Below are 27,229 nucleotides of genomic sequence, written 5' to 3' on the forward strand. Positions count from 1 at the left end.
TGCACGCAAAATGCAAAGCAGCCCCCGCGAGCCCTATGGACGTGCACCGCAATTAATTAGCGTTTCGTGATACCCATGCATGTGCCGAACCATTCTTTTTTATGTCGGCTAACTAAAAACTCCGGGCACGATAAGCTGACGCCATTCGATGATCCCTCCTGGAACAGCAACACCGTTCGAGAAACGGTATCGCGGAATTGCGGCGAAATTGGCACAACTCGAGGAACGCGATTTTTTAACTATATCTATGATACTATCAAAAAACTTTCGTCTTCATAATTCGATCGGTAGAGAATAATTACGTTTCTCTTTCTGACTGGTATATTTTTCCGAGTTTTGTCGCATTGTACATGAATCTTACCGTTCGTGTGATTGAATGATTAAATAAAAAATACGATGATTAAGTATTGGTCCTTCGCACGCTATTCATTTCGCAATACTACATTTTGCATTAAAAATGAATAAAAGATTGTACTAAACAAAAAATAAATCGATAGAATATTTGTGCTGTAATAAATTCAATTTTGTGTCACCAGAATTTATACATCGAGTTATTAAATAATATATTAACGTCCTTTTTCTGATAATAAAGTCAATTGTTGGCAAAAATTATATCGTGCTAAGTTACAGAAAGATTATATTAAATAATTCCTACAATAAACAATTTTTGTCATTCGCATGCTTTCGTAACTGCAGAATTTTATTGGTATAATATATACACAAGCAGGATGCACTGAACTAAAAATGATTCTAAAACAATATAAATAAATATTTATAAATAAAAGATGAAGGTCGATGAGTATGAATTAAATAGATTCTTCCAAAGAAACAATAAGCTTATTCAAATTATTTTAAATAAAACAGTATTACAAGAACGAAACTAAAACTGTAAAAGGAATGACAAGAGGGCTTCTGTAAACTCTAGATTATAAGAATAACGTGTTTTATTAAAATCCTTGCACATCCGAAAAATTACACATAAATTCTCACAATGCAAGATAGTTCTGAAAAAAATTATATATATATATCTCATTTCATTTATATGCATTTATATATATTATATATATTTACAGTAAACAATATGAATAATCTTCATGATCTTTATCCCACATAAGAAAGTCTGGCTTGTGTGTTCGTGTTTCTTCCGGTGAGTGCTATAAATATTTTCTACATGCCAAAAATGCGAATCGCAAATAATAAGTCCATCGATAAAATCCATAATTGAACTTGGTAAAGTTATTCCATTCGTTTAGCTTTCCGTAATGCATTATTGCGCAGTTTATTTTCAGCTAGCCGGCTTGTGCTTCGGATACCTCCCATAGGCCGATTCAGGAGACGATGTTTAATTTGATTAATCCTTGGAAACTGGGGGTTAATGACCACATTTCAGTCAGCAATACCTCTATCAATCTAGACCTTGATTCAACACCGATTTAGAAATATTTTTGAAGGTGTTTCTTCAATATCCCTGTTATTACACCTAGTATAAACAATTACCGACTCAAGCACCGCCATACGTCTCATAAGTGAATGAAACTTTTGGAAACGATTGATCAAAATTAGTCCAAAGCATCCAAGGGTTAATCGTTCACAATGCACGCGAAAGAACAATCCGTTATCGTGGAACGTTAATGTAGTATTTAGTCGTCCCATAAATTCGTGTTGGATTCATTATTATACCAAAATATTCTTTATTGGGCAAACAATTAAGTAGTATCAAATCCATAAAAAGTATTATAATGAAAAAACATTTAAATTCAATAGTGGAACTAGAACGTGATTTATAATAATCTTGGAAGATATGTCTGAAATATTCATCTATATAGGTGAGTAATAACCACCACGAAATTATGGAACAACATATTAGATTTGCTAATATTCTATCGTAATATTCGTGCGAATGAAGAACTCTGATTCCACTATCCTTACAGTTCATGATTCACTTATCAATGTCAGGTACAACGCCTGCACCAACCTGATCAATCACAAATAATTACACGCCGTCACCGTGATTTTTCAATTACCTAAATTCTTCAACATTCAAACAATTCTTTCTTAATCATGATTTCTTAACAAATCCACTCTTTGGAGGTGGGCCGACGGGCTTGCTCGATGTTGGTGCAGTAGGATCCACTCCTATGCCAGGTACTGGTGCGGTTATGCTATTTTTACTAGACGTGGATGGCAACGGCATCAAAGATGGTGAAGGGGTGTTTCGTTCTATCGGGATCGTGTGCTGAGGCAGCTGAGTGTCTGTTTGGATGCCTTCGGAGCCATATATCTCTTTTAGAATCATCAGCATGGTGTCCTCAGATTCCCTAAACACAAATAAGAATATTATGAAGCACGTATTTAATGTTACAAGCTTACCAATTGATAATAGAATTCTAGAAAGTTAACTAACCAGTAGCAGACGTGGCTCCTCACGGCAAAAATGTACTCGTTGATACTTTCCAGTGGCGCTTCCTGGAGAACATAGTCTATTCTTCGTCCACCATTTAGCTTGCCCACTTTATAGTCCTCACAGGCATCATCAGTAACTTGATGATCTTGCACGGACGGTGATTCGTGTAATTGCTCCTCGACCACCTTGTCAATCTCTTCTTCAAGGGTGCTATTATCTGGCTTGTGAAACCCTGCTAGACTGTAGACGGAGTTCCACGTGTTCCTCACGGAGTCGAGCAACCTCTGCTTCAAATCCGCCCCGACGCGAGCCATTATTTCTCTAACTTCTGCAATATAATGCGAAACAATGTTTGGTTATTCGACTGCAAATCTTTATAAAAATTCCTATTTTCACCATTCTACATTCAACACTTACCTAAATGCATTCTTTTTCGTCCCTTATGGTGCGGAATTAACATCGGCCGATATTTGCTAGCATCCAAATTAATCAGTGTCTCAACTCTGTACGCAACAGGATCGAATGGGTGGAATATGTTGAAGAAAGCCGGGCACGTTGGTAGCATAAAATCTTCTCCGAGCATGTCAATACCCCGAACTGTTACGAACATACCAATCGGACTACCAAGAGCGAAGAAGGCACGTGGGTGAAAATTCAATTGCGGATAATGTATATAAGGCTGACCGGTTCCAGCAGCACCCATCACATAACTTATCTTTTTACTAAGACGTCTCCTTACAACTCGCTTAGATAATGGCTTTACAGACTCATTGTCTTCCTCATTCTGTAAAAAGATCAATAACGATTCGTCAACATATTAACTACTAATATATTAATTTGAAATACATCTTTTCCTCTACAATTCTAATAAACTGTCTTTGAATTGACGGTTCCATAGGAAAGCAATTTATTCCACAATTAAACAAGTCAACACGCATACTAACTGTTTCCTCGTTCTTTTCATTCTCATCGCTGGATTTGTCCTCGATCAACGGTTTCTGATGACACAGAAGATCGAACAGAATCAAGCTGCCCAACGAATGGCCACCTAAATAAATTCCACCGTCGAAGTCGGGGTTCCTGCCTTGGAAAAGTGTGTACAGCCTGTTAATCTCGCTGCCGACTGTTTGCATTATGGTTTGGCAATAGACGGGGCTGGTGTAAAAAAGTATGTCGAGCAACGTGTCGTTGGTGAAGTATCGTAGCTTAGGTATACTAGTCAGCGTGATGGCTTGTAATTTCTTGTCGATCCCGGTGTCTTCGGAGTGGAGCGTTGTGTGCCAGGAGACTGGCAAAAGCTCTATCCTGTTCACGATTCTTTGCTCGCTGGCTGTTCGATAATGTGACTGCACCAGTTGCAGTGCTATGCTCCGGAATTCGTCGACTGCAATCATGCAAAATACATCGTATCATTAAAAATTAACAACCAATCGATTGGATAAAAATTTGTTGTTTTATTCAATCATCCTGGGTTGCATCTACCGTATGTATCATAGCTGCAAAATTTATTTAGACATTGGAAAATTTAAAAAATACAGTTAACTTTTGATATTTTTTGTTCTTTTCGTAATGGAAAACTGGTATGACCCGATGGAGAGTGTCGTTATTCCATAAAGAACAGTCGATTTCGGAATTTCATCTAGAATATGTACAGAGTGAGTCACCTCAGACAAATAGCATGAGGAAAACAATTTTTTCGAACCCATCTTTTGTGAGTTTTTAAGGTGACCGACGCTATAAAAAGACTACAAAAGGTATATTTTAGTTTTGTTTTGTTTCTCAAGTATTAAGTCTTTACACAAGATTAAAATTAAAATATCTACATTTTAAAATACATACCAACTTCCTCGACAGTTCTGAATTTCAAATCGCAGACACTTCCTATACCATGGACAAGGAACAGAAGATGATCCACCTTGTCAGGCTCGCCATCTTCAATGTGAAATTCGTCCAGACCCCGTTTGATTGTCCGTGGCCTACTGACAGCACCCTGTAAATATGCACTGTCCTCCTGTACAAATCATGATTGAACATTTCCAACAGAGTCATGCGTGCATTAGTCTCAACAAATAATGCGCCACCGAAAGCACTTTCACCGAAGTTATTGCAGCAAGTGTTACGGTTCGAGTAGAATGCTCAACTATGCCGATAACTATCAAATTCGTATTCTAGAAACAGTGAATTTATCATTCATTTTCAGTGGTTCTAAACTTTAAGAACTCTAAATGTTTCGAAAGGCAAAATGTTTTGTTTCATAATATTTTCACAGTTGCCGGCACAATTGCAAAGGCTATACAACATTCTGGCATTTATTTAACTATGGACTAACTATAGCAAAGCTGTAGCAGATAAATTAACGTTTCAAGTGTGTAAACATATTCAATGAAGTATTATGTGCAGATTAACAACTGGTTCGAAACGAGTCTGTAGTGATCAGTTAGGGGTTAACGACTGAAAATTTACCGTGCTATTGCTCCAGGAACCCGACGCCTCCGGAGACGTAGAAGTGTAATGAAGTTGGACCGTGGCCCCGTAGAAAATGATGTACTCCCCGTTGTTCAAATCGATCCTCCGATTCCACCTATTCGTCATACAAGCCACCTTGTACTCCTCTTCAAGTTTCGCGGCTGTACTCTCGTCGTAGGGTGTGTAGGTTGATTCGTTGCTCCCTTTGAAGAACCAGGAACATCGTCGTACTTCCGTCGATGCCCCGCTCCAATAAACGGGAGATCGTTGGCGTCGTAAAATGTCGACATCGTAACGACCGCCGTCGGTAGCGATGGTGGTCTCCGGGGTAATTTCAGGGGAATTATGAACCTCTTCTAAGCGCAAGCTATCTTGCATGGAAAACGGATGCCATAATACTTTGTGTTCCACCTCTTTGCGATAGAACCAATGATGATACACCGCCCTGTACTGCATGCGTTTGTCTAACGGATCCACAGCCTAGAATTCATTATGAGACAATATTCATTAGTTGGGATCTCGTTTACTTTCATCCCCGTGCAACCTCCCAGAGTTGTAATAAAAGATACTTCAGTAATAGTGAAATCATTTTCGTGTGACACTTCGGTTTGAGCAATTCTTCAGATTTTCAATTCGTTCAGAAAATTTCATAGTTTTAAACAAATATATCTAATTACAAGTGGGACCGAATAATTTCACTTTTTTTAGACGTTAGGGGGATTAGTTTACGGTGCAAACAGAAAATCATGTCTCACCAGGTTTTGAGATTCGGGGCTCAGGCCGTCCGGAGTGGTGCGGCAACCGAGCGGGTTAATTGACATTTGAACTGGATTCAGAGTGGCGGTACCCGTCGGCTCGGGTACATTTGTGATCCCAGGAGGCATGGGCGGGAAGATGCTGTCGTTTCCAGTCGCCGCGTCATACGTTTGCGGCGGTCCAGTCAGACTCTCGAAGTAATGTTGAGCCTGGTTCACTGGCAGCTGTGGCGGTTGCACGAAAGGGGACACATACGGTTGATATCTCGGTGCCGGTGGTTTATGCAACTCGCTTTGAAATTGCAGAGGATTGTACAGTGGCGGTGGTGGGGCAGGTTGAGTGCTACCTGGCGTGCCAACAATCCCGGCATTAGAAGCTGATGAACTGGTGTCCCAGAACGGTTGAGAAGCTTGAGGATTATCGAAGTACGAGTTCAAGACCGTATTCGCCTGTGGTTGCTGCGAATCATTTCTCGTGGTGGTCGCTAGCAAATCAACGTTTGCATTGCTTTCCTTAAATTGCAGAGGCGGAAACTGTCCAGTGTTCTGTGTCTCAAAGAACGAAATCGCTGTTTGATCTAATCGTTGATCAGCAAAAGCAGTTGAACTCGAGGTCTCTAGCGTACTATTTAAACGCGACTTTTGTTGCGCTGGCTGCTCCGGAAGAAAGCTAGAGGTCAATGGGAAAGGTTGAAAGTGTTGGAAAGCTGGCACATTCGAAGGCGCAGTATGACCCTGCGCGGCATCAAGCTTTACTTGTTCTACCAATCGTTCTTCGGGGGAAAATGTCACAGGACTTTCTTGTGGGGGGAGCCGAGCAGGTTCTGGCTTCAATAAACTGTTCTTCTCTGTGGTGTCACTAGATATACCATCAGAAGCTTCAGCAGATTGACTGTCTGGTATACTCTCCTCAGGTTTCACAGAAGCTTCGGTAGCTAACTTCGAGGACTCCTCTTCTCTCTCTGCGAGCAAGTGTTCTAGCTTTTCCGAAATCTGGATCGCAGAACTAGGAGCGAACGTTACAGTTGGTTTAGCTTCGGTACCAGATGCAGTGACGATGTCCTTCGAAGCTGGTGGGTCTACCTGACCAGGAAGATGCCTTATAGAACCCTTTCCGGTGTTGGTAGATGTCAGAAAGTCTTGTTGAATGGGGTACGACTCGTACACAGGGTAAGGGAAGTTCACCGGCGTGTTTTGTGGAGTGGCTGTTTCTTGAGCTCGATGGGGAATCGGTCGGGACGATGATTGGGGAACTGTTGTCCTTAAAGGTGCACTTTCGTAGCCAGAATTTGGACTCTGAGGTGTCGCACTTCGCGGTGTACCAGTGGAGCTGTATGAAACTGCGGAAGCATCTGGACTGGACCTGAAGGACTGCTGCAGAGAGTTGGCTTGGGACAGTTGCTCAGGTGTTGAACGTTCAATTGACGGTGAGTGCGTGAATGCAAGTGTTTCGACGGGCTGGTAGGCTGGAACAGAAGCCGCGGATTCGTTCGGGTTGAAGATAGATAGTGGTGCAACGTTCTGTGGGGTGAACACTGACTGCACCGCTGGGGCCGAGTATGGTTTTGACGAGGTTGATGTCAGTTCAGGTGGTGGTGCATATTTGAGGCGTCTCTGGTTGCCAAGTCGATACGAAATGGGTCCTGAAAAGAAGAATAATCAGTCGTTATTTTAAGAAATTTAAATAATTCTTAAAATGAAAATTGAGCCTCTTCTCAGGTATATGCACGCCATGTTCAGGCAAAAAGACTATTAATAAAGCCGCAAACGAGATATAGATTTAACCAATTATGCAAGATATTTACGTGTTACTGTCAATCGCTCCTGCGTCCTTATACCACTTTAGTGTCATATCCAGTGTTAGAAAAGTTTTTAAGTTTCCTATATAGGACAGGCCTTATAATAATATATGTAAAATCGTTCTGGTATGTAATTTATTTATTATTCATTGAATACGGTATGTAGACAACTTTTTACACAAACAACGTAACGATTTCTAATAAGGTGAAACCGCCAGAAAATTTTCCGTTCAAAAGTTCTCGTAATATGTTGTTCACGATATATTATGCAATACGATATTTATGTCTAACAAAATGCATCTGCAAATAAATGCACTATAAAGCTCAACAATTGGTTCGACTGTATAACCTTTATGCTTCATAGAAATTACAGCGCAATAATTAATTTTCCATTACTTGTAAATAGCTGTTAATATAACACCATTCGTTCAAGTTTATCGGAAGAGCGATCCACCCTATTCCTCGTTTGCTACACAAGTCGCTATAACTATAAAAAGACTCACCATCACCAGATGAAGATATAGTAGGAGGAGCAGCAGTTGGTTGCGGCGGAGCTGGCAAAGTGGAACTACTTCCGGGATAAAGTTCAGAAGATCTCGTGAAGTTCGTGGGTCGTGTTTCGTAGAAATTAGGAACGGGCGGTGATGTCGTCTCCGTCAACGAACTGCGAGGATCGAACGGTGGCAAATGAGGATTCCTATCTTGCGGATTGGACGTGTTCTCGGGCCCCTGATTTGCTTGAGATGAGTCCCCGGTGATTGACGACAATGACAAATTTGGCAGGGACGACAGTATGGAGGTGAAGTAGCCCTGCTTCACCGGCTGATCTTCCGGAGCCTTTGTCTCCTCGGTGTTCAGAGGTATAGGTGTGAACTCGGCATCAGCGTCGGTCGAAGCCGCCGCTGAAGTATGCGAATTCGCTGATCCCTTCCCTACCACGCTCTCCGATTCGGCATCTGTAAACAATGGAGAATGTTGCCATCAATTTTGGTACGTACAACTTCCTAAAATCACTATTATATTGTACTATTCTGAACCCAATAAACATATTAAGAACAAAAATAAGTTTCTATTTAATTCCAGTTTGTGTTGCATGGAATCAGACTCATTGTTTCGAATGCAGCAAGATGCAGAATGTTCCACAAAGATCAGTAAACATTTTTATTAACATTTTGTCTGGAAAATGTCTTTTACTGAGGTGTGACGAATCGTATGAATCACGTGAATTCATTTAAGCGTAGGAAAAGTTTCTTTAGACTGCAGTGTTTTTAGATGAAAATGAGGATATGCGTTCATCGTTAAACTTATTTGACCTTCCGGTTCACTTTTTATCTTCTACACTGAAACCATCGCTTCTTCATTTTTCGAACTACTTTGGAATCAGACCTACGAGAATTGCACAGAGTAAATATTTAACGTTATGTCACTCTAGATAGTTTCATATGTCTTCTTATATATAGCACATATTATTTATATTTTTATTTTATTATTTATATTAAATTAGATCAATTTCAGGAAAGAAATGTTCAATGTTTTAGAGACGCTTTCATTGGTAACATTTTCAAGGGAAAACATGTGTTCGGTTTCCCACCGGTCGCGTCGAAATTGAATGACGAACTTATTTGAGTTTCGTGAACCCTGAATCTGTTTTTTAACCTTCGTAATTCCCCTCAGCTAGATCGAAGATCGACGTCATTGTCACTCGCGAGCTGTGAAATAGCCCACGCGTGAAATCTCGGTATTATTCACAGAGGGTCAATATTGAACAGGATACAATGCTCGTAATTCCCAATGGCGAAGAAACATAGATACCATAAAAGATACCGCTTATCTTTTCTGACGCAGGTGATCGCACGATGGTGTCCTGTCAGACCTCGGATTACCGATTTCTATAGACGATCACATCCTGTACACGCATGCACATCAAACACCTGCGATTGTGCAACGGGCCTGCGTTTACGCCTAGATTTACTTTGACGACCGGTGTTATCGGCGACGTAACCGCGGACACCTTACCCTTTTGTAAACTATAGTTTCCTGGGACCTTATAAGTAACAGATAGATTCATACCACTAATCTTCCGTCTCGATTACCGGCGAGAGACGCATCATGAAGCCGCGAACCAGTTGTTTCACGTTTTGTTTCTTAGTGTTATTCTTGTGCTTGAACGGCTTCGTCGCGACGGTGAACCCTGTTACGTTCGCCAATCAGGATTTTAAACAGGGTTGGAAATTGTTTGTAGAACGTGTGCCGGAGACAGTACAAAGATCTAGTGTGGAATTGTTGGACAAGCCTGAATGGATCATCCCTGCTGCCAGTTCGAAGATCCCGAAGATCAATCATACCTCAGAGGATACTTCGAGAGAAAGTGTGATATTTTCCAATGGCAAATGTACTAGGTCAGTTTATGTTATTGGGTACTTCAGTTTGAAATAGTGAAAGGACGAATACCTCGTGTAATCTTATTTTGTTAGTTATTAGTAGTAGACTGCGGATGTGTTTATGCAATTTTCAATTTTTGGTGGCCAATTTTAAGAAAGTGGAATCATGTAAAATGTTATTTTCAGTGGTAGTCGTCTTTGTAGATCTGAAATAAATAAAAATTGTACTAAATTCTGTGGAATTTTATTTTCTAGCATTTTTCGAAAATTTTTTGAAGCCATAAATGCATAAAGATCCGCAGTCTAGTTATTATTGTAGTTTCGATGAATCGAAATCATATTTATTAGCCTCAAGATTTAACCTACTTCTCTTTTCGTTAATAATTGCTGGCAATCTTACATAAATACATAAATATATTTAATGCAGCATCGTTTTTAAATAAATATTCTCGTTGATGATAAAGGTATTGCATTGCAAATGGAATCAACCGAGGCAGAAATTATCTCCAGTACATTAACATTTCCTGGTCGGGTAACGTGACATCGGGTAAGTCATATAAACTGAATTATAGCTTAAAGATAAACATTACTTCTTTCCAAAGCTAGAGAACTATTCATTTGACTTATCTTGAATAGTTCTAATTATGTACATCGTTATAATTTTATCGAAATAGTTATTGCATAAGATATTAATTCTCCAACAATTTTTCCCAAGATAAAACCTCTCGTGCGATGAGACACTTTGCCACTAACAATAAGCGTACTGTCGCGTGCATGATGATCGTTGGCATTTATAGTTTAGTTCGTCCTTTTGCCTTGTATTAAAATGAATGAAAAACAAATGTGGCTGCACTTCGGCCAACATGTTTCATTACCAAACAGCACAACTTCGTTAGAGCATGCAACAGTAAAGAAGCGTTCTCGCGAAACCAAATTCTTTTACCGAACATTCAAATCATAAATCGTAAAATAGAACAAAGTACATATCAAACTGGCGAGCCACATCAATTGGCAAAGCTATCGAATCCGTCGCACATGTCGGGAACGTGTTAATCTAAACAATATGACGTCTACTGCCGCGTTAATTTTGAAACTATAAAATCTGGATCAAGTTATTTTAAGGTTCGAACAACAAAGCCCGCTTATTTATTTTTACACTAACTCCCGGCTAAATTGGTCAATTAAGAACAACAAACTGCGCGTGTCTGGTTCCGCGGAATTAATTCAAGAACGCTAGACCATTTTTAGGTAAAACCTTCGCGCTATTTCGAAACTCTAAATATTGCAGAGAGTCCCGTTGCAAAAGGCCGTTCGCAATTAGCCATGCCAGAAACGAGATGGGCGGACGAACAAAACGCGGCGAACGTTCCCAGAAAATGTCAGGTAGCTTGTACACTGCTCATCATTCGGTACAGTTAGCGGCGAGATATTCATAATGTTGTTTATGCTTTTAGATGTACCTTGACCTGGATTGCGGCACCGCCGAAACGGAAACTAGCGCGAATTCCATGAGAACGAAAGTGTTCTCGACCGTGCAAAATGCCGAAGAAAACGAAGGCGATGCTGACGGGTCTAGTAAACCTACTTTCGAAATGCTTGTCAGTGTTTGCACTTCCTCCTGCCTCACTCACAGCTTCGGATACTGAAGATTTCAATCACCTTTTTCCAGGTGAACGTGGCAGAAAGATGCGATTTGACCGGTGAAACGGAAACGAAATTTTTGGTAAACGACACAGTAGATCGAATCGTCATGAACGTCGAGGGAAACGTGTCGAGCGCTGTTCTTCGTATTCCAATGAGTGAGTATGCGATCGTCGCTAGACTAATGTAGGTTCAAGGACACGCAGGTAAACCGATAGAGAATTAGTTCGATCGATCGATGGATTGCAAATCGCTTTAATTCGCGTCCCGTGTAAAACTGCGCCTCGAGCCACGTGCTCTGAATACTATACCACCAACTTCCCGAGCTAGCGTAAACTAAAAATAATATTCAACTCTCGGAACGCCGGCACGTGAATTAATAGTGCTCCATATGTTTGCGATCATGTTCATCGTCTAATGAGACATTCGCGAATAATCGACGTAATTTTCCGTCAGGAAACGTGTACGTTTTTCTGTACAGTTTTTATGGTGAATGTTCACAAGTTAGGAATACTGAATACTTTGGCACGTGCTACATAATGAAAAAATTTTTATAAATATTCAAAAAGAGCAAACATTTATAACGACTTTACATAAAAATTGTGATGCATACATGTTTGCTATAAGAAAAATTATTTAATTTTATTACTGTGCAGCGTAATAAAGTAGTCGAATAACTGTAAATAATACTTAGCTTCGTACACCTATGTTAATTATTATTCACGTATTAATGGCAACAACCTTTTACTCTACAACTGTATCCAAAATGATTTAGTACCTTTGTCTGCTAATAAAAACGTAATACATAAAAGCAAAATTACCAATTCAAAGATCCGAGGAACGTTATGTCGTGAAGTATAATTATAAAAACAAATATTGTAGACAAACGTTTGCATAACACTGATTTTTATATACACTGAAAAATAAAGGATAATAGTGTCGATAAATCCCAAGATAATCACAACTGTTGCCGCAGTATAATCACTTCTACATTCCAAGATAATCAACTAGTGTTTAGACCGTATACAATCACTGCAACAAGACAAAGATAGCTATTTAATGAACAAAAATGACGCAACAAACAAGCTGCCGGTAAGCCCGGAATTACGTAAAAACGTAGGCGAAGCAGAACGTAAATTAATTAGCACAGTTGCTGTTTTCTTTTCGCACTGGTTGACTGTTCGCTCCCTTCACGTACCGTTCATTGTATCGACCGCATAGTCGTCTCATTGTCAGGTAATTCAATCCACAATCGCAGCATTACATCAAGCAGCTAGCTATGCTTTTGTAGAAAATCATAGGGAACACTTTGCACAACGTAGCATGATCCTTCTTAGGGTTCGCAGCTGTGAACGTCGTTAACAACTTGTTGTATCGCTGCGAAACTTTCCTGCCACGAAAAACGTTGTGCATGATTCGATAGGAGTTGTCGATGATATTAAATAATTTTCCGAGGATGATGGAGCACTAATTTCACACATTTTAATTAACAGACGTGACAGGACCATGGCTTGGCACTGTGGTATCTTGGACACGTAAGGGTGAAACGGACGGGGTGAGAATCGACACGAACAACGCACCACCTGGCGAGTGGTGGATAAAGCTCTTAGGGGAGGATAATTCGAAGTACCACTTCACCGCCGACGGTTTTGCTCGGCCAAAAGATGCTGAAACAACGGGGCAACTGTTTTCCCCAAACCTGTGGCTGTCCGGTGAGTGAAGACCTTTATCTATGAAGCTTTGCGACCTTCGAGCATCGATCAATAATGTTTAATCCGTTCCCTTACATTCTGAGTCACTCTATAATTTGATCTGTCTATACACCTGATCGGAAAACAGTAAAACCACTGATGACTGTTAGATACTCATATGACAATTGTTTATGGAAAAACGTGTCGTGTAAGATGCGAACCAGGCGTATTATTATGTGATTGACGTAACGTACACTATTGGTAAAAAAATAAAATTAAGAAAAACGAAGACAAACTTGCAGACTTCCAAACTATTCAGAATTAAGAGATCGCTGGTATTTGCTATTAATATTAAGACGCTCGCGATCAGCGTCACATATGTGTGACGATCGCGATTTTATATATTACAGGAAGAAAATCAAACTAATTTTGTATTTATATTCGGAGAACTTGTAATTTCTCTGTGCCGAAATAAATACCGGTCGCGAACGGGTTAAACAATATTTTACATCAATATCCTAATCGTAAGAAACAATTTCATCAAAGCATTTCTGCTCCTAATAAATCGATTCACAATTGAGACATAAAAATGTCCATTGAAAATTCAGGAGACTGTCACAAGGGTCGCATTTCCAAAAAGGTTGAGAAAATTCGCACACTCGACTTACCATTGTCCGGACCACGTCTAATTTGCGACCACCAAATTTGTTCGCGATCACCGACACAATTTCGATAGCTTCGCCAAATAAGGGACAATTAGCATAAGAAGACAGTAGTCGTTTAGATCAATTAATCGCGGATCACGGCAAAGGTCGAGCGCGAGCTAATACATCCGTTTCGCGATTCCGAATCCGCACAGAAGCTCGATATCGCGGCGCGTATTCGCGACGACACGCTTCTGACAACTGGCAACCTCGTCTTCGCTTTTTGGCGAAGAGATACACTCGGTTGCTGTTGTGCAACTCGCGGCGAGCTGCCCTTTGCTCAAGCTCGCGTGCGTTCGGCTGACGCACGCCTCGCTTAGGAAGCAACAAGAATCGCGAACATTTCCGCGATGCACTCCGCTTCAGCTCGTACATATGTAAATCATCAAAACGCAGAACAATCGAAGACCTTGCTGTAAAAGGGCAAGTCTTCTCTTCAGTGAAATTCTACTTGCTTTACAGATTTTTGAACCTCGGAAAGGAACCTCAATTCGATCATTATGTTTGTCCAGCGGATGGACCGATCGGAATGCAACCTTTTGCATCGTGTTGTCTCGTGTGATGCAAGTATTGTATTTCAAAATCTTCCCATTTTGCTACGAGGTTTTCATTGCAACTTTGTTTCGAGCGAGCTACAACGTGCTGCCTCGCTGTTTTTAATTAAAATTCCACGTTTTCTTGGGAATGTTCAATGCCTCGAACTGGCACAATGACGTCTACCCCACAAGTTCTTTAGTATCTAATGTTTCGCCTTTTGCAACTAGTGCGCAATGAAAAGAATGTTAATTGTTCCAGTAAATAGTCGTATAAAGTGTAAAATCGTTCGAATGATCGTTAGCAACACTGTGAGTGTAAATAGATGCATATAATGCGCGTGGACCCCCACAAACGATAAGTCGTGTTATCTGGAAGATGAAACAGTCTGTTTCAATGATTAGTATCATTTTAATTTAAAATAGCTGCGAGCCCAATTTACAATCTGTTCTATTATTACTAGACTGCGGATCTTTGTGCAAAATAGAATTGATTGCAAAACACAGGAGCGAAATAGAAAATTCTTTTTTCTTTTACGTGTCTTATTAAGCTGAAATTAGTACACTGATGTTCTTAAACCTTCGTAATTCGTGCACTGCTTTAAATTATACGTGCCCATTTTTGTAATAAATGCATAAAATCCGCAGTCTAATTATTTATTACCTATCGGTGTATCTTGACCGTACACTTTTTTTGCAATTTCGCGTTTATTTAACCGAATTGCTTCGACTTTAAGTCGACGTAACCAGTCCACGTCACCAATGATAAGTTGACGTTGACGTTTTGTTAACAACTGCAGCTGGCACCGGTGATAGTGTCATCACTCCGTTAGATATAAACTATAAAACTTATAGAACATTTATCTTAGTTCAGTCAATGTCTCGGATAAATTGAATCGCTTTGATGAAACGAATTCCGATGAAACTCGAGTATACATGCTGTTAACCCCTTGGCTACCATGGACGAGATATCTCGCGATTCAATGTTGTTCGTGCAACGCCAGGGACGAGATATCCCGCGAAAAATGCCGTTCGTACGACGCCACGGACGAGATATCCCGCTAGTCTGTTTTTCCATGTTTACAGCTAAATGTCATTTACGAAAATTTGAAAGATGTGTTTTGTAAACCCGTATAGATTATATACGTTCTGAAAATTTCATTGAAATTGGTTTACGAATTATAAACGATCAAAAGTGGTAAAAATTGCAATTCTTCATGATTTTCGGATTACAACTCCCATTTTTACCACTTTTCATTGTTTAGAATTCGTAAACCATTTATCAAATTTCAATGAAATTTTCAGAATGTATATAATTTATACGAGTTTACAAAACAAATCTTTAAAATTCTCTAAAAAAAGTAGTAAAAATCAATTTTTACTATTTTTTTTCACAATTCCGACCAAATGCATTTTTTCAACATATTTATTAGACGTCATTTACAGAGAAATTGAAGTCGTTTGGTCCATTCATAAAAAAGTTATTCTGATGTAAAGTGTGTGTGATCAGTTATGCTCCAAACAACTTACTCTAGCGAAAATCTTGCGAGATACTGCGTCCGTGGCGTCGTACGAACGGCATTTTTCGCAGGATATCTCGTCCGTGGCGTTGCAAGAACAACATTGAATCGCGAGATATCTCGTCCGTGGTAGCCAAACGGTAATATTGTTAATTGAACGCATCCGGAATATTTTGTTTACAAACTGTGTTATCCCAAATTGTAATCAATCGTATGAGAAACGAAACATATATCAAGAACATAATCCTTTTGGATGGTGTTAAAATTTACATTATTGGAACGAAGTTTTAGTAAAATGTTGAAGCTAGTGTCCGCTTGAGAATTATAGTTAGACATTTCTTATTTTGCGAATGTTACGCAGTTTCTTTCATGCAGCTAGTTAGCTCGTTATCTTACAGATATATCTGTAGCATTTGCGTGTTGACACGCAAATCGATTTCCTCACTTCTCGCAAACAACAGCTTTCTTTGCTAATTGTAAAAACAACCGGCATGCGTCACATAATTTTGCGTACGATTCGAAAATAAAGTAATATTTCTCCGCATCGGCAACTGCGTCTATTATTCATTCTCAATTCATATGAGTCGTACGATGTTTGCTTATCTTAAATTCGACGGATGATCTTTGGAGGTTGCGGAAACTGTTGCGTAAGAAAATTTGGTGAAATATCCGGTAAATTCTACATAGATTAGACTAAAAACAGTTACATCGTTTATTTCAAAAAATTAAACAATTTATTGACAGAAAAACATTTTCCAATTACACGTATTTCTGTGAAATTCGTTCCGACTTTTGCAATAATCTGAATTTTTTAAAATAATACAGAAAATTTTCATGAATGTAATCAGAGATTTTTACAGATACAGCGAACAGATTGGAATTTATAAAACACCACCCTAAGGAAAATAGCTTCATAAAATCAGACGGAACCACGAACGACGATGATTTTGAAAAGGTATGCAATTTGGAGTAATTATTGTCATCCAAAAGGTACAAGGAAATCTAGTAATATGAATACGAAATTTTTGTTTCGTAGGTATTTTATTCAAGAACAAGAACATTGGAAGAACAAAACTCAGACCTAAGAATCGATCCTAACATGATCAATGACGAAAAGTTAATGCACGAACGATTCTTGGAGCGAACCAATGAGACGACACCGGAAAATTTTAATGAGAATGATACGTCGATGTCTTCTATCCCTAGAAACATCAACTTCGTTGAGTACGCTAATTTTGCCGATGACGAGAACGTAACTGTTTCGAGGAACAACCACAGTGTGTCTTTTGTTGAAGATCTTTCAACACAGGTAAAGGAGTGAAACTTTTTCATAGAAAATTGACGCATTTATATTGTGACGTATTTAATTCTCCGATCAATATTTTTGTATTCTCGAAGACAAAATTAGTTGCAGTTAATATTAGAAATATGGAGCGATCAAAGTGACTCGGTTTTAACATATTGTAAAATTTGCGAGACTAATGTTGCAAAGATTTTACACTCAGAATTGAATGAAGACATTTACTATATTTAGTTATATGTTTTGGTTTCTTCTATTTTTCATTCAGGAACAGCATGGAATTGGTACAAGATCCTCGATGCCATTATCCGAAAATATCGATGTCGATATGAAAAGAAATCTAGACAATTCTAACTTGCCTGTGAAAATGGTAGAAACTTCGGAGAATCTGGAATTATTCGAAGAGTTAGTGAATTACAGCAATGAAAATACTATACAGGAGAAAAGGATGCTCATAGAAGTGAATAGAAATTCCAATTTAATTGCTGCACCAGGATCAATACACAGAATCATCTTTGATGTAATGAATAACTGCATTTTACCAGTTAGATATGGATTCAGAGTTAAGAGTACACCTTTCATAGTGTACAATGTTGTGCCAACCTAGTAAGTTGCTAACGTAAATCAAATACTAAAAATAATACTTACAAAAAGATAGATATAATATTAAAAAATTATTTGTATTGTTCTGAGTTCGTTTATATTTTGTTTCAGTGCATGGATATATCCTGGCCAAATGAGTAAGGTGGCAGTAGATATAAATGTACCTGCTAATACTTCACCTGACACAGCTAACACAGTTACCTTGTACATTCAAGGTACTGAAATAAAGGAAAAATCAGCATATATATATGTACAGGGTTCACTGTCAAAGGTGACAATAAATGCAAAATAAGATCGTTTTCTGTTAATTTATTAAGATCTTCATTAAATTAATTTTATAACGTGTAATGTGCAGTTAACGGATGATGTGCAGCCAAAAGTTACGTACTCCTTCAATAACAACTGTGCTGGAAAATTGGACAAGAGTCAATGTTACAAAACTCGATGGAGTGTGGACCTTACAATTGAAGACTATGATTCAGGTATCAATTATACTAAAGTAAACTAAAATAAAGTCTGAACAATTTGTTTATAAAGTACTTTCCGAGTAAATCGCTTTGAATCGATTCAATGTAAATAAATATAAATTTAGCATGTTAATTGCCATATGATTGACGTAAACTTAATTTTTGATACAGGTTTGAAACGTGTAATTTCATCATTAAATGAAGTTTATCCACGTACAGATTTTATTAGTGGTACAAGAGGCCCTGTTACATTTTTCTACTCTGCTACCTGTTGTGACACAGCAACTAAAATAACAGCAGTGGACTTATTGAACAATTATAACACTATTACAATTGACGTTACAGGTACACAATATAAATATTGCAATCATTAAATTTAGTCCTTGATTTTTTCATTATTTTAACAATAATGTGCCTCATAAATGTTATGTTTGCAGAGTGGAATAATTTATCGGAAGCACAAATAGCAGCTATTTCAGTAGGAGCACTGCTCGCTGTGTTATTCATCATTCTTATCATCATATTGATAATATGTTGTGTTCGTAGAAGAAAGAGTCTTGATTTGCCTTATTCACAAAGATATGGATCTAGACCACCTGCACAAGCTGAGAGAACTAATTTATAATTTATTATTTATATTACTAAGCCATATAAACTTAGATGTGCAATATACGTGTATTCACAAAGATCGACATGCATTTTCTTTGTCTCGCACATACCAAGAAATGTACATAAAAGAACTCGTCAATAAATTTTGTAATATAAATTATATTATATTTGCGACAACATCATTTCCCTAAAGAAACACCTCTTAAATATTCATAGTAAATAAGTACGCTAACTAATCCTAAGTATACAACTGTATTTATATCAACTTTTAGCATTTGGAGCACTTACCATTATTTACATACAATCAAGGAAAGATTGTAATAATTGTAATGTGATGTAATTTAGTAATTGTAATTTTGTAATAATTGAATACACATCAACTGCAAGTAACAATATAAGGATAACAATGTGAATTAGTAGGGAACAAAGTGACACACTGAAAAACTGAAAACATACAGAATTAGGTTTTATAACCACAAACATGAACAGTATGTACAAACGGTTAATGCAAAACATTGCTCGCAAAAGTTTAAATATGGAATAGCGAAACAATCAATGGCCAAACACAATTAATTGGTTCTTTTAATTAATACGTTTCTGATAACTGTCATACACACAATCCGTCACGTGCTGTCAAGATTACGAACATATGAACCTACCAAAGCCCCACCCAGGTGTTTCGTTAATTAACTCACCATCTCGAAGCACGGCAGGTGTGGTAGGTGTAACTGGAACCAGCAATGCATTTTCTCCATAATTTTCGTAAGGAAAACCTTCACCGGCTGCTGATAATAACGGGTTTTTAACTTGACGTGATGCACCACTCATATTTACAGTGACGTTGGCACCACGCGGCACATAAACACTGCCATCAAAAGATAACTAAACTACGGTTCACAAAAAGACACTTTCAATTGACCATATACAATATCACGCATGTGCACTGATGTGCACGCATGTTATGTCACCGTCAGTCACCGTGCAACACATGCATGAGTAAAATTTCTCCGTCAACAATGGTGAACACAGGTGAACAATTGGAAATATCACTAGAACAAAATTCCTATATAGCAGTGTTTCATTTTTTGTCCAATTTCGCATATATATATCAATATATATAGGTGCAGAGTTGGTGCAGAGTGTTCCAAAAATGTAGTAAGTTACTTCAAATGATCTCAGGAACCCCTTTCAAGCCTTCCAATGAAGTACAACATTTTTTGGACACCCTCAGACACCCTGTATATAGGTAAAACTTCTGTGAAAAACGTTGATGTTCATGTTGTCAAATGATGTGACAGTGACAATTTATATAAAGACAATGTTATTGCATATCTTTGAAAGATAAAGAGGAGACTGGAAATGAATAGTGCATTCAGCAATTTGATAAGAAGTTTAAATTTGTTTGTTTATTTAATTTCGTCTCTCTCACTGAAGTGATTGGTTCATTGTATTTTTTATTTGCTTACTTTTTTTTTAATATTTCATGCGTTACGACATTAATGTACGTATGTATTCTATGGCCTGTTCCATGCTATAGATTCAAGCTTGCCAATTTGGGCAGCCGATTGCCGATTGCTCCACGGATGGAAGTGAGATTGCTCTGGATTTGTAAATTTTGTTGTCATATTTTCTCCATTGAACACATTTAAACGCTAAGAAGTGAATGAAATGCCACCCAAAAAGCCAGCTGCTCCCAGTAAAAAAGCGGATCAGAAGAAAAAGGAGAAAGTTATCGAGGTACTTGAACACAACAATTGCGTATTGTTAACCTAAAATGCATTCCATATTTTGAATATACCTGCACGTGTAAGTAAGTACATGTACGTTAATACTTTTCCATATGACAACCTTCTCTTTTATAGGATAAAACTTTCGGTATAAAAAATAAAAAAGGTGCCAAACAACAAAAGTTCATTCAGCAGGTAGAGAAACAGGTAAAATCAGGTGGTGTAAATCCACGGAAAATAGATGATCCTAATGTTAAAAAGCTTGAAAAAGAAAAAAAGTTGAAGGAGCAAAAAGAATTAGCTCTCATATTTAAGCCTGTCCAAACACAAAAAATAGATAAAGGTATTGCATAAAGTAAGATTATTGCAAAAATTTAATCAAGCAACGATATATTATCGATATTGTTGTTTGAACGTGCATGAAGTATTCTTACTGACATATCCAAAAAGAGGATGTTTTTGCGTGCAAAAGCAATTATACTTGGCCATATCTATTATTTATTATTTCTGTTTGTAGTAATAAATGCAAATTGGATAATTTTCTTATTTCTATCAACTTTATGACTATACATGACTTCAAATTGTTATGAACAAATAATTTAAAGTTGAAATTAAATAAAATTTAATTCTTATTTGTTTTTGCATAAAAACTCATCCTCTTGTCAATTGTGCCATAAATAATTTTGCTTCCAATACGCCCTTCATTAATGCTTTTATAGCATTAGTTCTTGTACCTATGCAAATTGTGAATATGAACTCATTTGAATTTATAGAAACTGATCCCAAATCGGTAGTATGCACATTTTTCAAACAAGGACAATGTACAAAAGGGGACAGGTGCAAGTTTTCACACGATTTAAGTATAGAAAGAAAAGCAGAGAAACGTTCATTATATTGTGATGTGAGAGACGACGATGATAAAGAAACTGATACTATGGATAAATGGGATGAGGATAAGTTGAAGGAAGTTGTAGAAAAGAAACACGGTGGTGGGAATCGACCAACTACTGACATTGTTAGTACAACATTTACAAAATGCAAACATCTATCTTTTGTAAGTGACATGAACGAACAATACTATCTGAATTTTAGATTTGTAAACATTTTCTGGAAGCAGTAGAAAAAGCAAAATATGGATGGTTTTGGGAATGTCCATCAGGACAGAAATGTATCTATAGACATGCGCTACCTCCTGGTTTTGTACTGAAGAAAGATAAGAAAAAGGAGGATAAAAAGGATGAGATTTCTTTAGAGGATTTAATTGAAAAAGAGCGTGCCAATTTGGGGCCAAATCAAGTATGAGAATCTTTCATTGATTTGTAAAATGTTTCACAATATAAAAGAAATATGAAAAACACATATTAATACATTTTACATTTTAACAGACTAAAATAACACTAGAGACATTTTTGGCATGGAAGAAACGTAAGTTAAAGGAGAAGAAAGAACAAGCTATTAAAGAAGAAGAAAGAAGACGAAACGATTATAAAGCTGGTCGTCAAGTTGGTATATCTGGTAGAGAAATGTTCTACTTCAATCCCGACCTTGCAGTCGGGGACGGTATGTTTATTTTTGTTTTTCATGTTATATTCTTCAAATTTACATAAAATTAACGTGAAAATTTGTTTGCATATGTTTTCTAGGTATTGACGATGGGGACGAAGCAATATCTAGCTATGTTCGTGAAGAAGAGGAGGACGAAGAAAGAATTGAATACAGAGAGCTTGATATGGACAGGCTCAATGATTTGGAAGCCAGCGAGATTGATACTACTGGAATAACTATGGCTAGTGCGGATCGACTAAAAAATAATGAAGTTACAGATGGTGAAAGTTCTACTGGTAAATATTCAATACTTTCATTATTTCAGAATAATTGTTGGAGATGCTAACATATTTTTATAACAGTTACTTTAGGTGAAGGTGCAGCTGCATTAGCAATTAATGAAAATCTATTCCTTGAAGAAGATTTGAGAGGCTTAGAAGATGAATTAGATGACATAGATCTAGAAGAAGAAGAAGAAGAAGAAGAAGAGTGATCCAAATATTTTGTTCAAATTCTTTCCCTTACTGTGTGTCTTCATTTATCTGTATTCAGACGTCACCATATTATTCACATTTTCACTACTAGTTTCGAGTGTGCTGCCTTGTATCTTGTTATTTACATTCTATCTGCGAACAATATATTTACTTATAATGTATATAAATACAAAGAGCTGGTCTCGTGCAAATTACTTTGAGTTAGAAGTCTAATGTATTTTAATGTAATGATAATTTTTGATTTTTTATGATTAAAAGTATAGTGTTTACCATTTTTTATTACATTCATAAATTGTTTGACATTTATTACCTTGAGAAAGCAAGTATATATATACAGTTGCGTCGACATTGTAAAAATAATGAACGAAACCATTAAAGGTTTTAATGTAATTTACTTTCAATTACATTCTGAGGCAATAACTAAAATAGCAGTTCAGTGCAGAGGCGAGACTAGCAGGTGAAACAAAATATATTCTAAGAACGAATAGTAAATTTTCGGATTTGAATTTATTTTAACTTTTACAAACTATGCATTACCTTTATATACGTAGTAAGCATGAATAAAATTAAATGCATAAAACTTGTTGTAAATTACTACATTTATTACTTCTCGAACGATTAAGAAGGGGCAAATATTAATAATGTAAATTAAAATGCAAAGTATGCATTACAAAAAGAAAACAAGAAGTTCGCTTTATTGATCAGTCGAATAAAGATCACATTCTTCAATTTCTACATTTTTTGTATTGGATTCTCCTATTATTCGCCGAGATGCTCGATATTCGTATAAACCGATTTCTGGATGTTTTTCTAATAAATATTTATATGCACTAACAAGTCTGTCTATATCCTCCACAGTTAATTTCATCGGTCTCGTGTGAGGATCGATATCTGAGAGTTTATACATTATTAGACCTAGTTCGCTCCGACATTCTAGTGGAAATAATGTCCTACGAAATAAATAAGAAAGTTTAGTCTCACTTTAGAAAAAGTTTTAAATATTCTACATAATAACAACGAGGTTTTTAAATAAACCGCACTTACTCAGCACCGCGTATGCTATACTTTTGACGAAAACTAAAAATATGTCGTGTTACTTTTTCAAAAATCTTAAACTCGTGTTTCGTCCGTGGAGTAACTAGAGGTACAAACGTTACGAAACCAACATCAACTTCTGGTTTTGGAAGAAAGGCAGAACCTTAAGGTTTCAGAGATAAACAAAATAATATAAAAATACTGCGTAGATAAAATGTAGATTAATTTTAAAGGACATGCTAGGACATCGATGTACCTGGTATAACAAAATGTAGCACTGGACGCGTCCAAGCTTGTGCCATTACAGATAATCTACATCTTTGACGATTTAAAGGTTCAGCCACTATACGCTCAGCAACTTCTTTTTGAAATGTTAACGTCATTCTAGTCCTTCCAAATGACCAAGGACCTTTCCTTTCACTGATTGCGTGTAACCATTTAATTATTAAAGGTGTAGACACATTAAATGGTAAGTTACCAATTATATTAATTCTTGGGCTATTGTCTTCCCAAGCTTTTGCTTTAGACTCGGGGAATAAATTCGATAAGTCAGTTTTCATGATATCCCCATAGATAATACTCATTTTGCCATTAACTGTTGCATAAGCATCAGTTAACATCTCTAATATTGGTGTAAATCTTTTATCTTTTTCTATAACAATTAGTTCCTCTGGAGATTGTCTTAAGATTGACCTAGTCAATCCACCAGGACCTGGACCAACTTCCAATACGTGAGCTCCAGCAAGATTCCCTGTCTTTTTTATCATTTTATCTGTTAGCTTTTCATTTAAAATAAAATTCTGTGAAAGTTTCTTCATTGCAGATACTTTGTACAGTTTCACCACATCCCTAATTGTTGGGAGAGGTGGTAATCTCAGAACCCTTGCCATTTCTCTTTGCTTCAAAATAATTTAATAAGTTTATTTAGTTTATTTAATATTTAATAAGTTTATTTAGTATAGTTTACAATACATCTGTTGCAATAACTTTCTTTTCTTATATTTCATAAGCTACAAAATTATAAATGCTTCTAAGCTGTTCAATGCTTTATTGATTTTGATTTGGTGTTGCTGGTACAGTCTCAGGTTCATTGAAATCATCTAAGAATGTTTCCTGCCTTACTGTCTTTATAGTATAAACATAAATTCCAATAACTCCAAGTGCTAAAGAGAGACCAAATATACTTGTTTTTTTACGAAGTTGTCTATGCTTAAGTGCTCGATGAATATTTATCTCTTCTGCCTGCTTCAAATGCATAAAATCCACAGATTTTATCCTACTGATATCAACCTTTGGCATCACATCACTACTTTTATCTGTGAATAAAACGGGTTATTAGAAAAAATTAGACCTTGGTGTAAAAAATTATATTATAAATATTAATCTTGCCATTCACCAGCAGACATCTTCACAACTTTGTCTCCAAATGTACTTATGAATTCACTAGTATTACAGGTCCTCCTTTTTGTCTTTAATAAAACATAAAATAGAAACGTGTGTATATTTTTATGATCTTCAATAATGTACTCAAATAAAAAGAATTTAAGCTGTACTTATTACGTTGCATTATTATATCCTATCTATATTAAGTATTATGTCATTGCATATATTTATTTCATTAATCATTAACAAATTGCGTATCAAATTCGACACATGCAAATGTATATATAGCTAACTTTGTTGAGGTTATAACAAGAATATATTAAAACTTCTATCTCGGAAAGTAGTTACAAGTATCATAAGATTACATAAAAAGTAATAAAAACTAATAAGTACGTTTATGAAACTATTATATAATTACCTTTTAACTTGGGAATTAAACTTAAAAGTTCTTACTCAATGTTGGATGCGCCTGCGTTTTACAGCATACAGTCAATACCAGTTGATACCAGTCAATACAAGTCAATACAGTCCAATACAGTCTAAGTCTGTCTAAGCACAGACGAGGTGTATTTATAGTTTATAGACCCGGCTTCGAAAACATGCCGTGTTCTAAGATTACTTCACCTACCAGATGGTTCGTTCAGATGACGAATGTGGGCAAAGTGCTATATATGGAAGTCGCAGTACCACATTTCCATAGTATTCGCCAGTATTCGCGCAGTATTCGCGGTATTCGCGTTGGTGCTATAGCAAAGGCGCTAAAGCCTGGGCATGATCACTTTCATTTCCGCAGTGTTCATAGTTCATGATTAACTTATTTACCAATGGCGGCTGAACAGTGGTTGAATTTAATTCAAAATGCTAAGAAAACATCAATTATTCAAGATGGTAAGATTATCTGTGAGCTTAATTAACTATATTTTATTACATATGTACTAAAATTTTATTTGAAGATTATGTTAGATAATCGTGTCATTAGATACATGTTTAACCTCTTCAATGTTTGATCAATAACTGTCAACCTACTAAAGGAATTTATACCTTTATAAAACAAAACAATAATTTGATTGTATATTAAGAAATCGATACGTTAGTGAAACATATATTATCATTATTAAAGATATGTCATATTCATTTGCCTGCATATGACAATTGTTAACTTACTTTCCGAGTTGACTGATGAAATCATTTATTTTCGCACATTTGCAGCATATTCACATTTATTTTGCAAATTATTGTATTTTGTACTCCTAAAATGAATTGTAATTTTAGGGAAAAGGAAAACTCATTTTTTATTAGATGATGGGAGAGAAATGGTTGAAGAGTATCACATGGAAACAAATGTAGTAGTGCGAAGAGCATGGAAAGAAAAAGGTAACTTTGGTCAGAACATAGGTTGGAATGTAGAAGTTGGAGATCCTGAACCAGGACAGAATAATATTGAAGTCTGTGGTATACAGGAAAGTTCAAATGCTGTACGTGAAGATTATGTTACAGATTCTAAAAATATATTCACTAAAATAAATTTAAATTGTGGCTTGTGTCTATATTAACAATGTATATGTATTTTCTAGCCATTTATTTCCAGAAGAATAACAAAAACCTCACTTGAGTGGCGTATAAGAAATTTATCATATCCACTGAGCGTGTATTCAGTAACCGCAGAAGATGACGGAACCATAACAGTTCGCACTAGTAATAAAAAATACTTTAAAAAGATAATAGTTCCAGATTTGGAACGCATTGGATTGAAACCAGAGCAGGGCAGGATATCTTATACGCATCAGTACAACACACTAATTATTACGGTATGAAAACTATTTTCTTTCATTTCAGTACATACATGCAAATCTTATAATTCTTTAATTCATAGTATAAGAAACCACCTGCCCTATTGGACATAGAAAAAAAAATATTGAACGAGAGTTTGCAAGTGACTATAAGTAAGGATTCCGCCGTACAGTGTCCAACGAGCTAATAAAAATCTTCAGTTTCCAAAATTTTTTTGTTTCCCGCCATTACCAAATTAAATATTATATGTTTGTATAATTATTTATTTTTTAAAAAACGGATTATTACATGTATACATATGACAGACCCCTTTCAATTTATTTTGAAAGTTAAAGTTCTAAAGCAAAATCTGCATTGTAACTTTTTCTTTAAATTAAATTA

The 27,229-nt window shown here is 36.7% G+C and overlaps 6 protein-coding genes across 11 annotated transcripts; 3 read left to right on the top strand and 3 right to left on the bottom strand.

Moving 5' to 3' along the window:
• Positions 1–664: 664 nt before the first annotated feature.
• Positions 665–19,861, bottom strand: LOC143209164 (SEC23-interacting protein). 3 transcript variants are annotated; one of them, XM_076424486.1, is made up of 9 exons: positions 19,569–19,861; positions 7,928–8,380; positions 5,626–7,268; positions 4,868–5,350; positions 4,244–4,415; positions 3,349–3,788; positions 2,822–3,188; positions 2,405–2,732; positions 665–2,318 (listed from the first exon to the last, which is right to left on the bottom strand). In XM_076424486.1, the coding sequence occupies exons 1-9, from the start codon at positions 19,699–19,701 to the stop codon at positions 2,060–2,062; spliced, it is 4,278 nt and encodes a 1,425-aa protein (XP_076280601.1). In that variant the 5' UTR covers positions 19,702–19,861; the 3' UTR covers positions 665–2,059. The 3 variants fall into 3 exon arrangements, with proteins under 3 accessions (XP_076280601.1, XP_076280603.1, XP_076280604.1); XM_076424488.1 differs by having other exon boundaries at positions 4,244–4,394; positions 19,569–19,860; XM_076424489.1 differs by lacking the exon at positions 19,569–19,861 and adding an exon at positions 12,645–13,004.
• Positions 8,259–19,032, top strand: LOC143209165 (uncharacterized). Of its 2 annotated transcripts, XM_076424491.1 has the most exons (14): positions 8,259–8,414; positions 9,667–9,823; positions 10,270–10,352; positions 11,094–11,188; positions 11,260–11,403; positions 11,475–11,604; positions 12,940–13,158; positions 16,755–16,849; positions 16,931–17,203; positions 17,463–17,800; positions 17,909–18,068; positions 18,153–18,279; positions 18,436–18,609; positions 18,702–19,032. In XM_076424491.1, exons 1-14 carry the CDS (start codon positions 8,390–8,392, stop codon positions 18,887–18,889), a joined length of 2,208 nt encoding a protein of 735 aa, XP_076280606.1. In that variant the 5' UTR covers positions 8,259–8,389; the 3' UTR covers positions 18,890–19,032. The 2 variants fall into 2 exon arrangements, with proteins under 2 accessions (XP_076280606.1, XP_076280605.1); XM_076424490.1 differs by having other exon boundaries at positions 8,375–9,823.
• A 153-nt stretch (positions 19,862–20,014) lies between the features above and the next one.
• On the top strand, positions 20,015–22,958 carry LOC143209167 (zinc finger CCCH domain-containing protein 15 homolog). 2 transcript variants are annotated; one of them, XM_076424495.1, is made up of 8 exons: positions 20,015–20,119; positions 20,411–20,610; positions 20,736–20,943; positions 21,374–21,615; positions 21,693–21,896; positions 21,986–22,160; positions 22,244–22,441; positions 22,508–22,958. In XM_076424495.1, the coding sequence occupies exons 2-8, from the start codon at positions 20,542–20,544 to the stop codon at positions 22,636–22,638; spliced, it is 1,227 nt and encodes a 408-aa protein (XP_076280610.1). In that variant the 5' UTR covers positions 20,015–20,119; positions 20,411–20,541; the 3' UTR covers positions 22,639–22,958. The 2 variants fall into 2 exon arrangements, with proteins under 2 accessions (XP_076280610.1, XP_076280609.1); XM_076424494.1 differs by lacking the exon at positions 20,015–20,119 and having other exon boundaries at positions 20,146–20,610.
• A 344-nt stretch (positions 22,959–23,302) lies between these two features.
• Positions 23,303–24,564, bottom strand: Mttfb1 (mitochondrial transcription factor B1). Its single transcript, XM_076424496.1, has 3 exons — positions 23,931–24,564; positions 23,684–23,837; positions 23,303–23,589 (listed from the first exon to the last, which is right to left on the bottom strand). The coding sequence occupies exons 1-3, from the start codon at positions 24,562–24,564 to the stop codon at positions 23,334–23,336; spliced, it is 1,044 nt and encodes a 347-aa protein (XP_076280611.1). The 3' UTR covers positions 23,303–23,333.
• Positions 24,565–24,584: 20 nt separating this feature from the next.
• Positions 24,585–25,633, bottom strand: LOC143209171 (cytochrome c oxidase assembly factor 3, mitochondrial-like). 2 transcript variants are annotated; one of them, XM_076424501.1, is made up of 3 exons: positions 25,476–25,633; positions 25,071–25,143; positions 24,585–24,990 (listed from the first exon to the last, which is right to left on the bottom strand). In XM_076424501.1, exons 2-3 carry the CDS (start codon positions 25,078–25,080, stop codon positions 24,722–24,724), a joined length of 279 nt encoding a protein of 92 aa, XP_076280616.1. In that variant the 5' UTR covers positions 25,081–25,143; positions 25,476–25,633; the 3' UTR covers positions 24,585–24,721. The 2 variants fall into 2 exon arrangements, with proteins under 2 accessions (XP_076280616.1, XP_076280617.1); XM_076424502.1 differs by having other exon boundaries at positions 25,511–25,587.
• A 103-nt stretch (positions 25,634–25,736) lies between these two features.
• Positions 25,737–27,106, top strand: LOC143209169 (protein DPCD). The gene is made up of 4 exons (XM_076424497.1): positions 25,737–25,945; positions 26,330–26,532; positions 26,632–26,865; positions 26,931–27,106. Exons 1-4 carry the CDS (start codon positions 25,882–25,884, stop codon positions 27,033–27,035), a joined length of 606 nt encoding a protein of 201 aa, XP_076280612.1. The 5' UTR covers positions 25,737–25,881; the 3' UTR covers positions 27,036–27,106.
• The last annotated feature ends 123 nt before the right edge of the window (positions 27,107–27,229 follow it).

Source organism: Lasioglossum baleicum, chromosome 5 (genome assembly GCF_051020765.1).
Source record: "Lasioglossum baleicum chromosome 5, iyLasBale1, whole genome shotgun sequence".
Lineage (NCBI taxonomy): Eukaryota > Metazoa > Arthropoda > Insecta > Hymenoptera > Halictidae > Lasioglossum > Lasioglossum baleicum.